The sequence below is a fragment of the Lactuca sativa genome, chromosome 1 (genome assembly GCF_002870075.4).
Source record: "Lactuca sativa cultivar Salinas chromosome 1, Lsat_Salinas_v11, whole genome shotgun sequence".
Classification (NCBI taxonomy): Eukaryota; Viridiplantae; Streptophyta; class Magnoliopsida; order Asterales; family Asteraceae; genus Lactuca; species Lactuca sativa.
In genome coordinates, this window is record NC_056623.2 from 210947990 (window position 1) to 210960802 (window position 12813).

The 12813-nt window shown below is 36.3% G+C and overlaps 1 protein-coding gene across 1 annotated transcript; it reads left to right on the forward strand.

Annotated features, from left to right (window-relative positions):
- Positions 1–994: 994 nt before the first annotated feature.
- On the forward strand, positions 995–1456 carry LOC111893617 (uncharacterized). Its single transcript, XM_023889681.1, has one exon. The coding sequence runs from the start codon at positions 995–997 to the stop codon at positions 1454–1456; it is 462 nt and encodes a 153-aa protein (XP_023745449.1).
- Positions 1457–12813: the final 11357 nt, after the last annotated feature.

Here is a 12813-nt window from a genome sequence, read left to right on the forward strand (position 1 = left end):
TGGGGGAGGATATTCTGAAGACATGGTTGTTATACTAGCTATGCTTGACACTATAGATAAAAGAATGACCAAGATGGACCAATCAATTCATGCTATTAGAGTTGGTTGTGAAAGGTGCAATGGTCCACACTTAACAAAAGATTTCAACTTGGATAAACATGGAAATAAAAAGGTGCAAGTTTACTATTCGAGTGGGGATAAGTATGATGAAAATTGGAGGAAACCAAATAGGGAGTGGTTATCATATAACGAATATAAGAAGCTTAAAGAAGAGAAATATAGGCGAATTGACCGAGGCTTCTACCAAAAAGAACAACCACCTCCTGAAAAGAAGGTTGATCTTGAGTTTATGTTACATAAATTTACGGAGGCTTCCGAGAAAAGACACAATGAAACAGATGCAGTGATAAGGGAACATCAAAATATCATGAAGAAACAACAAGCCTTGCTAAGAAATCATCACGAATCGATCCAAAATATTGAGGTCCAACTAGGTCAACTAACTACTCTTGTACAAGATAAAATATCTCCAAAAATCCTTGAGAAAAGGCCTCAATCAAATGTGATGGTAATAGAAATTGAAGAGGATACTATTTCTGAGTTCCTTGAAGCACTTGAAGTCACTCCATCTCAGACCAGACCCAAGCCAAAAAAGTCTAAATTCGAAGAAAATAAAGTTTCTGAAACATCGAAACCACGACGTGGAGATCCAATCTCCACGACGTGGGGTAGGTCTGATTAGAAAATTTTGGATAATGTTCCTGCTTATCATCCTCCTTTACCGTTTCCTTCTAGAGCTAATATCCATCCACTTGAACAGGAGCATTTGAAGTTTATGCAACAAGTAAAGGGTATTCTAATAAATACCCCTTTCATTGATTCGTTATCTAAAGTTCCCAAGTATGCCAAGTTTTTACAAGATTTAATCAATACTCGCCAACAACTACAGAAGAATTCCAAGGTAATTCTAAGTGAGCAGAGTTCTAAAGTGATAATGGGAGAGTTACCGAAGAAGATGGGAGATCATGGACACCTCACTCTTCCATGTGAATTTGGGAATAATTTAAAGACTTGTGTATTAGCTGATTCTGGGGCTAGCATAAATCTAATGCCTTACTCATTTTATCAAAAGCTCAATATTCCAAATTTGAAGGCTACAAGAATGACAATTCACATGGCCAATCGTTCAGTGATACATCCTATGGGTATTGTGGAAGATATTTTAGTGAAAATTGGGAAATTCTTGTTTCCAATTGACTTTGTCGTGTTATACATGAAAGAAGACAACAATGTCCTAATTATTTTTTGTCGCCTGCTACTAAATACTGCTAAAGCCTTTGTTGATATTCCCGAATCCAAGTTTACCTTGAGAGTTGGAGATGATGAAGCTAATTTTGGAGTAGAAAATGGTTTCCAAGGGAATGATGTTCAAGGTGAAGTTTTCAATGTCGATTAAGAGAATGAACTTGAAGAATTAGAAAAGCTTATGGAAGAAGAGATTCGACAAGTCAACCGCACCAAACCTAGAGCATTTGTTCCTATAGTCTTTGAAGTTATTGCTTATAAAACCCTAACAAGTTGGGTGAGTACAGATAGTGAAGAATTGGTGTCCAGTGATGAAGAAGATGTTACTTCTAACTTAAGGAGTTCAATTGTTGAAAAAAGGATGGTCCTGTAACATCCAAAAATACAACCCAAAATTTTTTGTTTTAAATATAATAAAAATCACATACTGAACGTCATATCATAAAATCAAACATCAAATATCTCAATTCATAATAATATGTCGTGAAACACTGTATCAAATCAAACTATGAATCAAAACAAACTCCCAGGACAAAGACTGAAGCTGTGGTGTGTGCGATGCCATCATCCCGAGCTCTTCCCTTTACTTGCGGAAGTACCTGAAACCAAAACTAAAACTGTAAGCACGAAGCTGAGTGAGCTCCCCCAAACTACCACATACCATACAATAACACATAAACACGTACTGGGCCTTGCCCACTGCATCAGACCGAAGTCCGGAAACTGCATCGGACCGACATCCGGAACTAACCAGGGCCTTGCCCTCTACATCGGACCGAAGTCTGGAACTGACTGGGATCTTGTCCCCTGCATCGGACCGAAGTCCGGAACCAACTGCATCGGACCAAAATCCAGAACTGACTGGGACCTTCTCCCCTGCATCGGACCGAAGTCCAGAAACTAACTGAGCATAACGTAGCATAGTATAAACATATCAACTATCATGAACATAACTGTATATTGCATCGAGCCGTACCCCGGAACACATAACACATAAATCTTGTTTGTGCCACGAAGGCATCAAACATACAAACTACTACATCGGACCGAAGTCCGGAAACTACTCCTAGCTAAACGGGTCGGCATTGTGGCCTTAGACCCGTTCCTACTAGAAGGAAACTCACCTCGCAATGCTAACTGCTGATCACCTGAAGAGAGAACCCCTAACTGCTGCTCCGGCTGCTTCCCGGCTATCACAGACATATAAAAACACTTAATCAGAATAGGGATTCCTCTATCGGTAAAATGAACATTTTACCCCTACTATGGTGTGGTTCACAAACATGGCCCAAACCCTTAATTCCTTCTAAGTCCTCCAATGGCCCACTAAAGGTCCACTAATGGCCCAGTTCTCTTTATTGGGCCCAATTCTCTTTATTGGGCCTTACACTAGGCCCACACCCATACTTGGCCTATAAGCACTGACTTTAGATGGCCCCATCGGCCCAAAAGACTCTAAGTCCAAAGCACAGCCCACACAGAGGCCCAAATGCTCAAAGCCTAAACTGACCAGGTACGCGGGGCGTACCTCTATGTACGCTGAGCATATTGGCTGTTGGCTGGTACGCCGTGCGTACCTCCTCGTACGCCCAACGTACAGCCTTGAAAAGCCAAGCTTCCATTAAGAGCTTATTCCATCAATTCAGAAGCTATAATTTCAGATCCACGACTTATTCTCTGTCCTAAGCCATAAAGTTTCTTACTTGATGGCTTGGATGACTCACAAAGGATCAAATCTCAAAAAAGTAATGTCCTAACTCCATAGAAATGGCTAGATCTCTTGCATGGCCACATGCAAACCTCCAAGATCAAAACTTTATTGCTAAAGAGGTTCTTTGAGCCTAGAGGACGGAGATCCCAAGCTCAAAAACGAATCTCTATGATAAAGGTCCAACCTTTGGGCCCAAAATGTTACAAAACTTCCATAACTCTAGATCTAGCATATGAAGAAGAAACTTCAGTGCTTTATACCTCTTTTGGATGCCAAATGAAGAGATAATCCCAGATCCTTGAGCTCAAGATAGTCAAGTTCTTCTTCTACCACTCCTCTTCTTATCCTTCTTCACAAAATAAGCTCAAAGATCAAACACACACAAGCAAAGAGCAAGGGGGACGAACTAGGGTTTCTCTAGGGTGAATGATAAGTGAGGAGGCCAAGTGGGAGTCTTTAATGGTGTTTAAATACGTCTCAACCCTTAAAATTAGGGTTTGCCACCTGGTCGCGTACGCTGGGCATACCATAAGGTACGCTGCGTGTACGCTCCTCCTCCCCGCGCTTCATTTAAGCTATACGCCCAGCGTACAAGGGGTTACGCCCCGCGTACGGCTTATGGGCTGCTTACACCTCGGCCCAATTAAAAAGGGAGCCCAAACCAATCCAAGATGCAAACTCCTAATCATAGCCTAAATACAATTCAAGAAATTAATTAAATTAATACCTCCAAGGTTGATCGTTACATGTCCCGTGGAGCTTAAAAATGAACAAGTTAAACATGTGGAAAATAAGGGAATTAAAAGAAATCTTGAAGAAGGTAATGCAAAGGGTAGGAAAGAAAATTCCAAAAAGGCTTATCTTAGACGAGTCCAAACATATAAAAGGAAATGGAAAGAGAAAAAGGTGCAAATGGTGATAGATACTCTGACAAATTCAACATAAGGTGGCACGGAGTGTGGCTCATGACTCCAATAAAAAGAAGCGCTTCTTGGGAGGAAACCCGAGCTTCGTTTGAATTTCTTTTCATTTTTTAACTTAGTTTAATTTCTTTTAGTTGATTTTTAGGATAATTAATCATCGAATTGTCTTAATTATTTAAGAAATTGGTGAAAAACAAGTGTGGGGTCCTAAAAAAATTGAGTGGTAAATAAATTAAGGTTTTTATATTAAAAATGGACATTTGAAGTATAAAACCTCAATTCCATGTCATGGGTTAAAAACCTCAACTCGGCCCATCATATGAGCCCACGACGTGGAGTTCAGATCCACGACGTGGACTTTAAAAAACACGGAGGGGGGGGGGGACTAGTTTATACTAAACATTTTGACCATTCCCCATTTGTTTACTCTTTACCCGCACAGACGAAAAGCTCAAGCCCCACACTCGATTTTCTGCCACTTTCTATCATTTTCTTCCAAAAATTCTTGCATCCTTTGTCTCCTAACAATATTTGGTAAGTATTACATCCACTAATCTTATAGTTCTCTTCACATTTTATGCATTTGGTGGTTAGGGTTTCTTTAGAGATGAAATACCCAAATTGAGTCCATTGGTTGGTTATTTTCGAATGCATGTGTGATATAAGGCCATAGATTGATGAAATAAACAAACCCCAAGTGAGATTTTTGATAAATTTTGACTACAGTTGGACAGTTCCAAAATCCCATCTCGAACCAGGTCCACGACGTGGAGATGAAACTCACGACGTGGAAACAGGGCGACCAGTTTCCTGTTTTACTTTTTAAATTGATATCTTGGTTGTTTTGGTTTGTTTTGTTTGTTGTTGGTCATTTCATAAAAAAATGGGTCCTCAAAGGGATGTTCCTCAAGCACAAGACCCTATTGATGTGGCAAGTATTCACCAGCTATATCGGTTGCCACAAAATCTTTTCTGTGCAATCTTGAACAATTCTGAAAATCATTTGGGATGGTTATATAATCGTGTGTTTGCAGTTGCTCCCACTATGGATTGGGCATGGTTACGCGGGGTTGGTATGGTTACGTAGTTGGAGAGATATTTGAAAAAAATGTTTGTGGGGGATGGGCAGATGGCTTTTCATTTACTAGGAACGCGTGGAGGAATCTATTTTTTATTCAATAACCCCGTTTATCGGGAAATATTAGTAGGGTTCTTTGCAACTGTGAGTTTTGAGGATAGCACTATCGATCCAAACTACAATCGGGCACTTGCTTTTAGACTGGGAGGTGTGTACCGCGAATGCAGTCTTCAGGAATTCACATGGCAACTGTGTGTTCGAGACTTCACCTCCGAGATTTTTGATGTCCAGTTTTGGAGGACTATTTCGAATTGCGAGTACAATTCTAGTGATGCATGAAAAGGACAAATTCTGAATCTCGTGTATCATTTTTGCATCGCCTCATTACCTTCATGATCAATCATAAAAATCATGGAGATAAAGTGCCTCTTCAAAACTTGTTTCATTTATGGAGCATAATCACCCCCCGATGTTTTTTGTGACCTTCCATATGTGCTTGCACGATTTATGGGTAGAAAGGCAACTGACTCTAGACCCGGTAGTCCCATCACGGGTGGACAGTTAGTTACCCGACTTGCCCAGTCTTATGGCATCTTAACTCCAAATTTTATTAGGAATCTCACTCGCTCTCGGGATAATGACTTAACTATCCAAGTTTTGAGTGACATGCGGGTTGTAGCGAATGCTGGAGGAGTTTATGTGATACCACCGGAGGATGAAGAACAACAAATAAGGCAACAAGTAGAGCAACCTCGGCCTAGGCGGAGGAATATGAGACCCCGAAGAGAGAAGAGACAACCACAACAACCACCTATACCATTTGAAGGTGGTATACCAATCAATCCATTTCAAAGTCGGGTTGGTTTATATTTGGAAAATGTTCACAGATTTGTTAACTATAACACCCAAATGCTTGATGCTTTATCTATACATTTAAATATGGAGTGACCTCCCACGATGCCACCTCATTGCACGTATATTCCAACATGGGAAGAGCTATGGACAAGACAAGGAGATGGGGCAGGAACTAGTGGAGCTCGAGGCGATAATGATGATTATTAGTTTTTATTTTTATATTTTCATTTGGTTTTTGAACTTGTTTGTTTATCCTTTTATTTGTTTGGAACTTGTAACTAGATGATGGATGCTTATTTCCTTTTCTTCTCTATAACTTGTTTTGTTGCAGATTTCGTAAGTCTTCATGAGCGAGAAGTTAAGAGTTAGAAGTTTTCGAGAGAGGCCGTGTCATTTAGAATTATGAGTCGAGACCCACAATCTTTGATAAGTGTGGGGTTAATCGAGAGAGAAACGAGTTAGAGAAGAGTCACGAAATATACAGTTAAGAATGGTCTTAATCTATTAAGACACAAGTTCACATTACACACATTTAAAGAAGAAGTGCTTTATGTGATGCCCAGTTTCCACAACGTTGAAACCAAAAACAAGTCGTGGATTGAGTTTAATTCACGAATTTAGAAAAAAGAATTAATCGAAGCCACGTCGTGTATTCATACACCACGACGTGGAATGTAGAAGTTACAGTTTTCTTCTTCTCTACACCATGCAATGTGGTGTATGCTTTCCTATATTGGTCCATTATGCTTTGAAGCTTTTCTACACTACATTTGTTGAAGATTAAAGTCTCGAATTCATATTTTTCCGACACATTCACATATTAAAGATCCAAGTTCATATTTGAAGAAATTCCAAGTTCAAGATATTCAAGTTTTCCACACTGTGAAGAATCGATCTCGTCACTTCTAGCCAGGGGAGTCTGTTCCTTTTTATTCTTTTTACCGCTTTCGATTTCTTTTATGCATACAATGAGGACATTGTATGTAATACGTGTAGGGTAGGGGGTCAAGAAAGTAAAATGCTAGAAAATTATAAAAAATTAAAAATTTTGAAAAATTTAGAAATGGATTTGAAATAATAATCTAAAAAAATTGAATCTAGTAATAGTTTAGACTTAATTTGCTAGTGTTATGTGGGATGATCCAATGCGAGCTCAAATGTTTAATTGAGCAAATACATGTTATAGTATATTTGTGGCTTCCCAAGTCTTAGTGAAAAGTCATGAGATATGAAAAAGTAATTTGGTCGTTTATATGGCATAATATGTTTTGCAGCCTAAACCTGAAATCTATCCAAGAAAGCTTATGTAGTCACTGCACATAGACTAATACTTTAACCAATAAAGGTTGAAGTTAAGCTCCTTTGCATAAGCATATAGGATTTGAGTGAAAAAAAAGTGAGAAATTGAAAAGGAGAGAGAGAGAGAGAGAGAGAGAGAGAGAGAGAGAGAGAGAGAAATTACCAAAAAGTTGAAAGAATTTTGGAGTAGTCAAGTATGAAATACAAAAATCAAAATTATGAAGATACCAAAAATAAAAAAAAGTGGTGAATTCAAGGAAATCAAAGATCAATTATCAAAAGAAGTGAAGAATTCCAAGAACTCCATTGTGGTATCTAAAGTTATAATTTCTAGATTGTGTATGCTTGGGTAGCTTGACCAAAAATACCTTGAGGTTAAGAAAAGATTTCTGAGGATTGATTCGGAGGGTTGTAGAAATGAGTATCGTATAAGCTAAGGGGTGAAGGTTCATAATGATTGTGAGTATTTAGGATTAGGGAAGTTATTAGGACCTTAGACACAAATATACACATTGAGGTCTTGGTATAATGGTTGAGTTTAAAATGGATTGTTCTATGTGATACTAGTGATGGAGGTTTGAATTAAAAATAATTTGTCTTGCTTGAGGGAAAACAAAGGATAAGTGTGGGGTATTTTGATATTTCCATATTTATAGATACTTTTAGGCAATACTGAATACATTTTTATACATATTTTGGTTATTTGCATTGAATAATGGTACTTATAAGATTAAATTCTATTCTGTAGCTAAAAGAAGTCATTTCGAAGAATAAGGACTAAAAGTGACAAAAGAAGGAACTTTGGAGGCTTGGAATAATAAAGAAAACAAAACCCACGAAAACAGCTTAATCCACATCGTGGACATCTCTTACGTGACGTGAATGGAAAATTCTAGAAGATGAGTATGCGTAAAGTCGAAATCCTTGCCCAATAAGGATTGTTTCACGCCCACGACGTGGAGTCCTAATCCACGATGTGGAATGCAATTTCATGATAAGTATATATATATATATATATATATATATATATATATATATATATATATATCTTTGAAACTTATGGATTTAAGAGGTTGGCTGGAGATTAGAAGTTCCAGAAGACGAATTTCAGAAAGCATTTAGAGAGAAATCAAGCATTGGTATTGGAGAAGAATAGGAAGATCATTACTTTGCATTTGATTTGGTACAATTCATTATGTCTTTATTAATTGAACTTGTGTGTTTTATTTTAGCTATGAGTAGCTGAATTTAGCTACTTCTATTACCTAGATAAAGCTGGAACTCATGGTTTGGTTATATTAGTTTAGACTTTTCTAGTTGGTTAATGTCTTGTGTTTGATTGTTTAGACCTAACATGCTTAATTTGATACAAGACTGCTCTAAGTTCATATTCTATGTAGTTAATGACCATTAATATACATGAATGAGATTACCTAGTAATTTAGTGAACAGTAGATTATTAGAGCTAAGATCAAAAAACCAATCTTAGATAAGTAATTAAAATATTAAATTTGGCTGTGCTGGAGAAACTCATATTACAACTATAATTGTGTTTGTCAACTCAATATTACATACCTCCAATCATGTCTAATAATTGATTTTGTGTTAAATTATGTATGACCATGCATAGCTCTACATGAATTAATTCCATATTAGTAAATTTGGAATTGAATTGCTAATAATATTTTAATTGGTAACCAACGGGAATTGTCCCAATTAATAGTTAAACCATTGAGGGAAGGTGGATTCAAACTAACAGAAGTGTTTTTATTATTTGATTGGATTGTGTTAAGAATTTAAGTTTATCTAAATGCGAAAAATTAGATAAAAAACCCGTTTTTACTTTAGTTAGAATTTTAGATTAATTTAATAGTAAGTAGGTTAAATAATTAATTTCGTTCCCTGTGTTCGATACACGACTTTTGTGCTATACTATTTGCGAGGGGTACACTGCCCTAGGTCAAATAGGTAGTAAGAGAGTAGGTAAAATTAGGTGTAGCTATTTGCACGCATTAGCCGCTGATCAACATTTCCATTAGCGTTTTCTAATCCGCTTCGAGTTCTCACCATGTTGATCTATACACCAAATCATACGTTTGGTGTGTAACGACAAGAATTAAGATAGGAAAGAATCTATTTATGATCGAAGTGTAAATCTCTTTATTACTTTGAAAAGTTACATGCCAGTTCTAATACCGTAATTAAATGTTTAGAAATTTGAACACATAAAGTTTCCAGATTCGGTCAGCAATAGACCATAGATCTGACCATATGATAGCATCATAGAGCATCACAAATCATTTAGCACATAAATACATTTTAGAAATCTTCCCTAAATAAGCTAGTGCTCGTGTGTATTTAGGCATACATCCTAAATATAGTAGACACTCATCTCACAATCATTGCTTAGAATTCTGAGTTTAAGTCTAGAAATTATCCTAATATTCCTAGTTTGCTAAAACAAATTCTCTGATACCAACTGTGACATCCTTATTTTCAAGGCCAGAAAAAACTGATTTGTTTATGCTTTATTTAAAAATCATAGTACCCTTTTTATAAAAATGTTGCAAAATTTATTCCTAGAAAAATATGATAGATGTGTTATCAAAGCCTTTCTGAAGAAATGTATTTCATTCCTTTTAATATTTTGGGATGTCATCATCAATATAGAAACATAAGCATAAACAGACCTTACATTCATTTACACTAATGATCTACATTTCCTTAATCTCTCAATGTAAAGTAGCTTCGTATCGACACATGTGATACAAATAAACTTGAGTGGGTCGGGTTGGGAAACCTGGTGAGTACATAGGGTTTCAAACCCACAATAATATAATTATGTTTACTCATTAAACAATCAACCCAATTATCTTCTTTATTTCTTAAGGATCTACCATAAGAATCATTTATCATCCACTCATTCATTCCTAAGGAATAGGCACGAAGTACATCGTTTTCCTAATGACACAGCTGTCAATGTGATCTATTAAGTACAACTGCTAATATTATCATTTAGGCGCAACTGCCAGAATTATGACATTCTTTATTAGGCGCAGCTGCCGATATTTTCCTTTAGGCGCAGCTGCCGATATTGACCTTTAGGCGCAGCTGCCATTATGTTGTTCTTTATTAGGAGCAACTGTCAATATTGTCCTTTGAGCACAGCTGCTAGGATGTTTAGAGTACATCATAGATCAAAATATCTACAGGTTGTGGTGTAGCTGCCAACACTCATCTATAGGGTACTAAGTCCATTGCTGCCAATGTTTACCTATAGGGCACTATGTCCATAACTGCCAATGTTCCTCTATATCATCTTTCATCCCTTGTTATTCATCTACCCATGTTTTACCCAACATATTTTGTAGATATAAAATACATATACAGTTTAAATCATTTAAAACATGTATAGGATCATTCATCTAGCATAGATATCAAATGAACAGATAATATGCACACTTAGCATGTATTTATATAAAATACTTTATATCTATGTGTAAGATAAAATTAACTATGCACTCACTTGTTAAGGTGGTGATTCCGAACTCAGACAACGCTTCGCTTCTATTAATTTAGTTTCCTCTGACGAAACCTAGTATCATTGCCACTAGATTTTAGTCTAATATTTATCGTGACTAATTATTAGTCTTACTATTATTATTATATAAGCGTTAAACAATACTTTCCAACCACTATGTACAGACAGGGGCCCGACATGAAACACCGAAGACATGACCATTTTAGCATTTAAGCCATTTTGAAATCCAACAACCCTATGCAACCCTTCAAACCAGATTCCCCTTACCGCGAATAGTTAAAAAGATATTATAACAATACTTATATAAGTCATAATACTAGCCCAAATATTTATTACAAGTTCATAATAACAATACTAATTTTAAATATATGTTATACTTAAAGTAGTGTAAGCATATCTTTCTTACAAGGGCGTTTGGATAGGAGCCGAGATCTGCAGGGGCAGAACTTCGTTGTTGAATCTTTCTAAAAACGATTCTTGCAGCGCTTCAACATTCACCTTACTATACGAAAACTACAGAACGAGCTGTCGAATCATGAGGGACTGAAATTCTCAAGAGATAAGAAGAGAAAGACTATTGAATCAAGAGAATGGTGCAAGAAATATGGGAGCCTAGAGGCTCTTATTTATAGTAATTGAATTTTCAAAAACTATCCTCCATAGTTACTTAATGACCTTGTAGTTATATAAACGACTAAACACCCCTTTATAATACTATTTTAAATAGATTTAACGATATTTGTACTAACTAATGTTGAAAGTACTCAACACTAGTCTTATAACGACCACATCATCGATACCTTTCCAATGGTATATACATATGTATATATACATATATACGTATATATGATTTATACTTTATTTTAATACGTAAATATGCTATTATAATTTGTAACTCGTTTATACGAACTCTATTTTTGTCATTCTTTATAACCACACGTAGCTATCAATGGGATCTACAAATTTCGTTTAGATTCCATCGGCTAATTTTGACTTTATATTTCGTCTATATTTTTAGACCCGAATTTAGGGATGAGAATTTGGCCCGAAAACCCGAACTGAACCGAGAACTGAACCGAACCGAACCGAACTGAACTGAATAAGACCCGAATAAGCAATTCGATTCGGTTTTCGGGTATCTATATAAGGCTTATTTGGTTTTCGGGTTATTCGGTCCGGGTTACCCGAATAAGGGCTTATTCGGTCCAAAGAATCGAACCGAATATGAAGAGTCGTTTTTTTCCCTTGCACAATTTATGTATTCGGTTCTGTGATCATCACAATCGATCCCAAAAAAACCAAATCGAAGATCATTACCCACTTAATACACCAAATCGAATATCCTATTACACCAAATCGAGTCGACTACTTCCATATTGATGATTGCGACAATTTTGTTTGATCGACAGTTGCTGATTGCGAATTGCTCCTTCCAACAATTTGTTTTGATCGACATTGCTCCTTGCAACATTAGTCTTTGATCGGCATTAGTTTTTGATCGACTTCCGTCCTTCAAACTTATGTGAATCATCTCCTCATATTGTTTTCTAGTTTCTACTCCATTCAATTCATGGAAAATTGGGTTCCAAATCAAGAAACACAAGTAAGAATTTGTATCTTAATCTACTACTCAATCTTTCAATGTGTTATTATGTATGTTACTCATTGAAAATTGGATGTGTTAATCTACTACTCAATCTTTAAATGTGTTATTATGTATGTTATCAATTGAAATTTAAATGTGTTATGTTAACAATTAACTTTTTTTTTCTATAAGTCCAAGCAATGGGAACTTTGACCTTGAATAATAGAATTTAATGAAAACAACCATATATATTCTTTTACTTGTTTCATTCCGTATTGATGAAGTTATTCGGTTTATATACTTATAGATAGATATTTTGGTGTTTTGGATGTTTAATTTTTAGTGTTTAATTTGTTTCTTTAAAAGATTTGTTATGAAATCATAAGCTACAAAAGTAATACAAAATATTCGGGTTACTCGGGTTATTCGGGTTATTCGGGTTATTCGACTCCTTAATCATCTTGTACATGTTATTTGAGTTATTTGGGCCGGAACCGAACCGAACCCGTATTGCTT

Coding starts and splice junctions, on each gene's coding strand:
- LOC111893617 (XM_023889681.1), top strand. CDS start 995: ATGGGAGAGTTACCGAAGAAGATGGGAGATCATGGACACCTCACTCTT.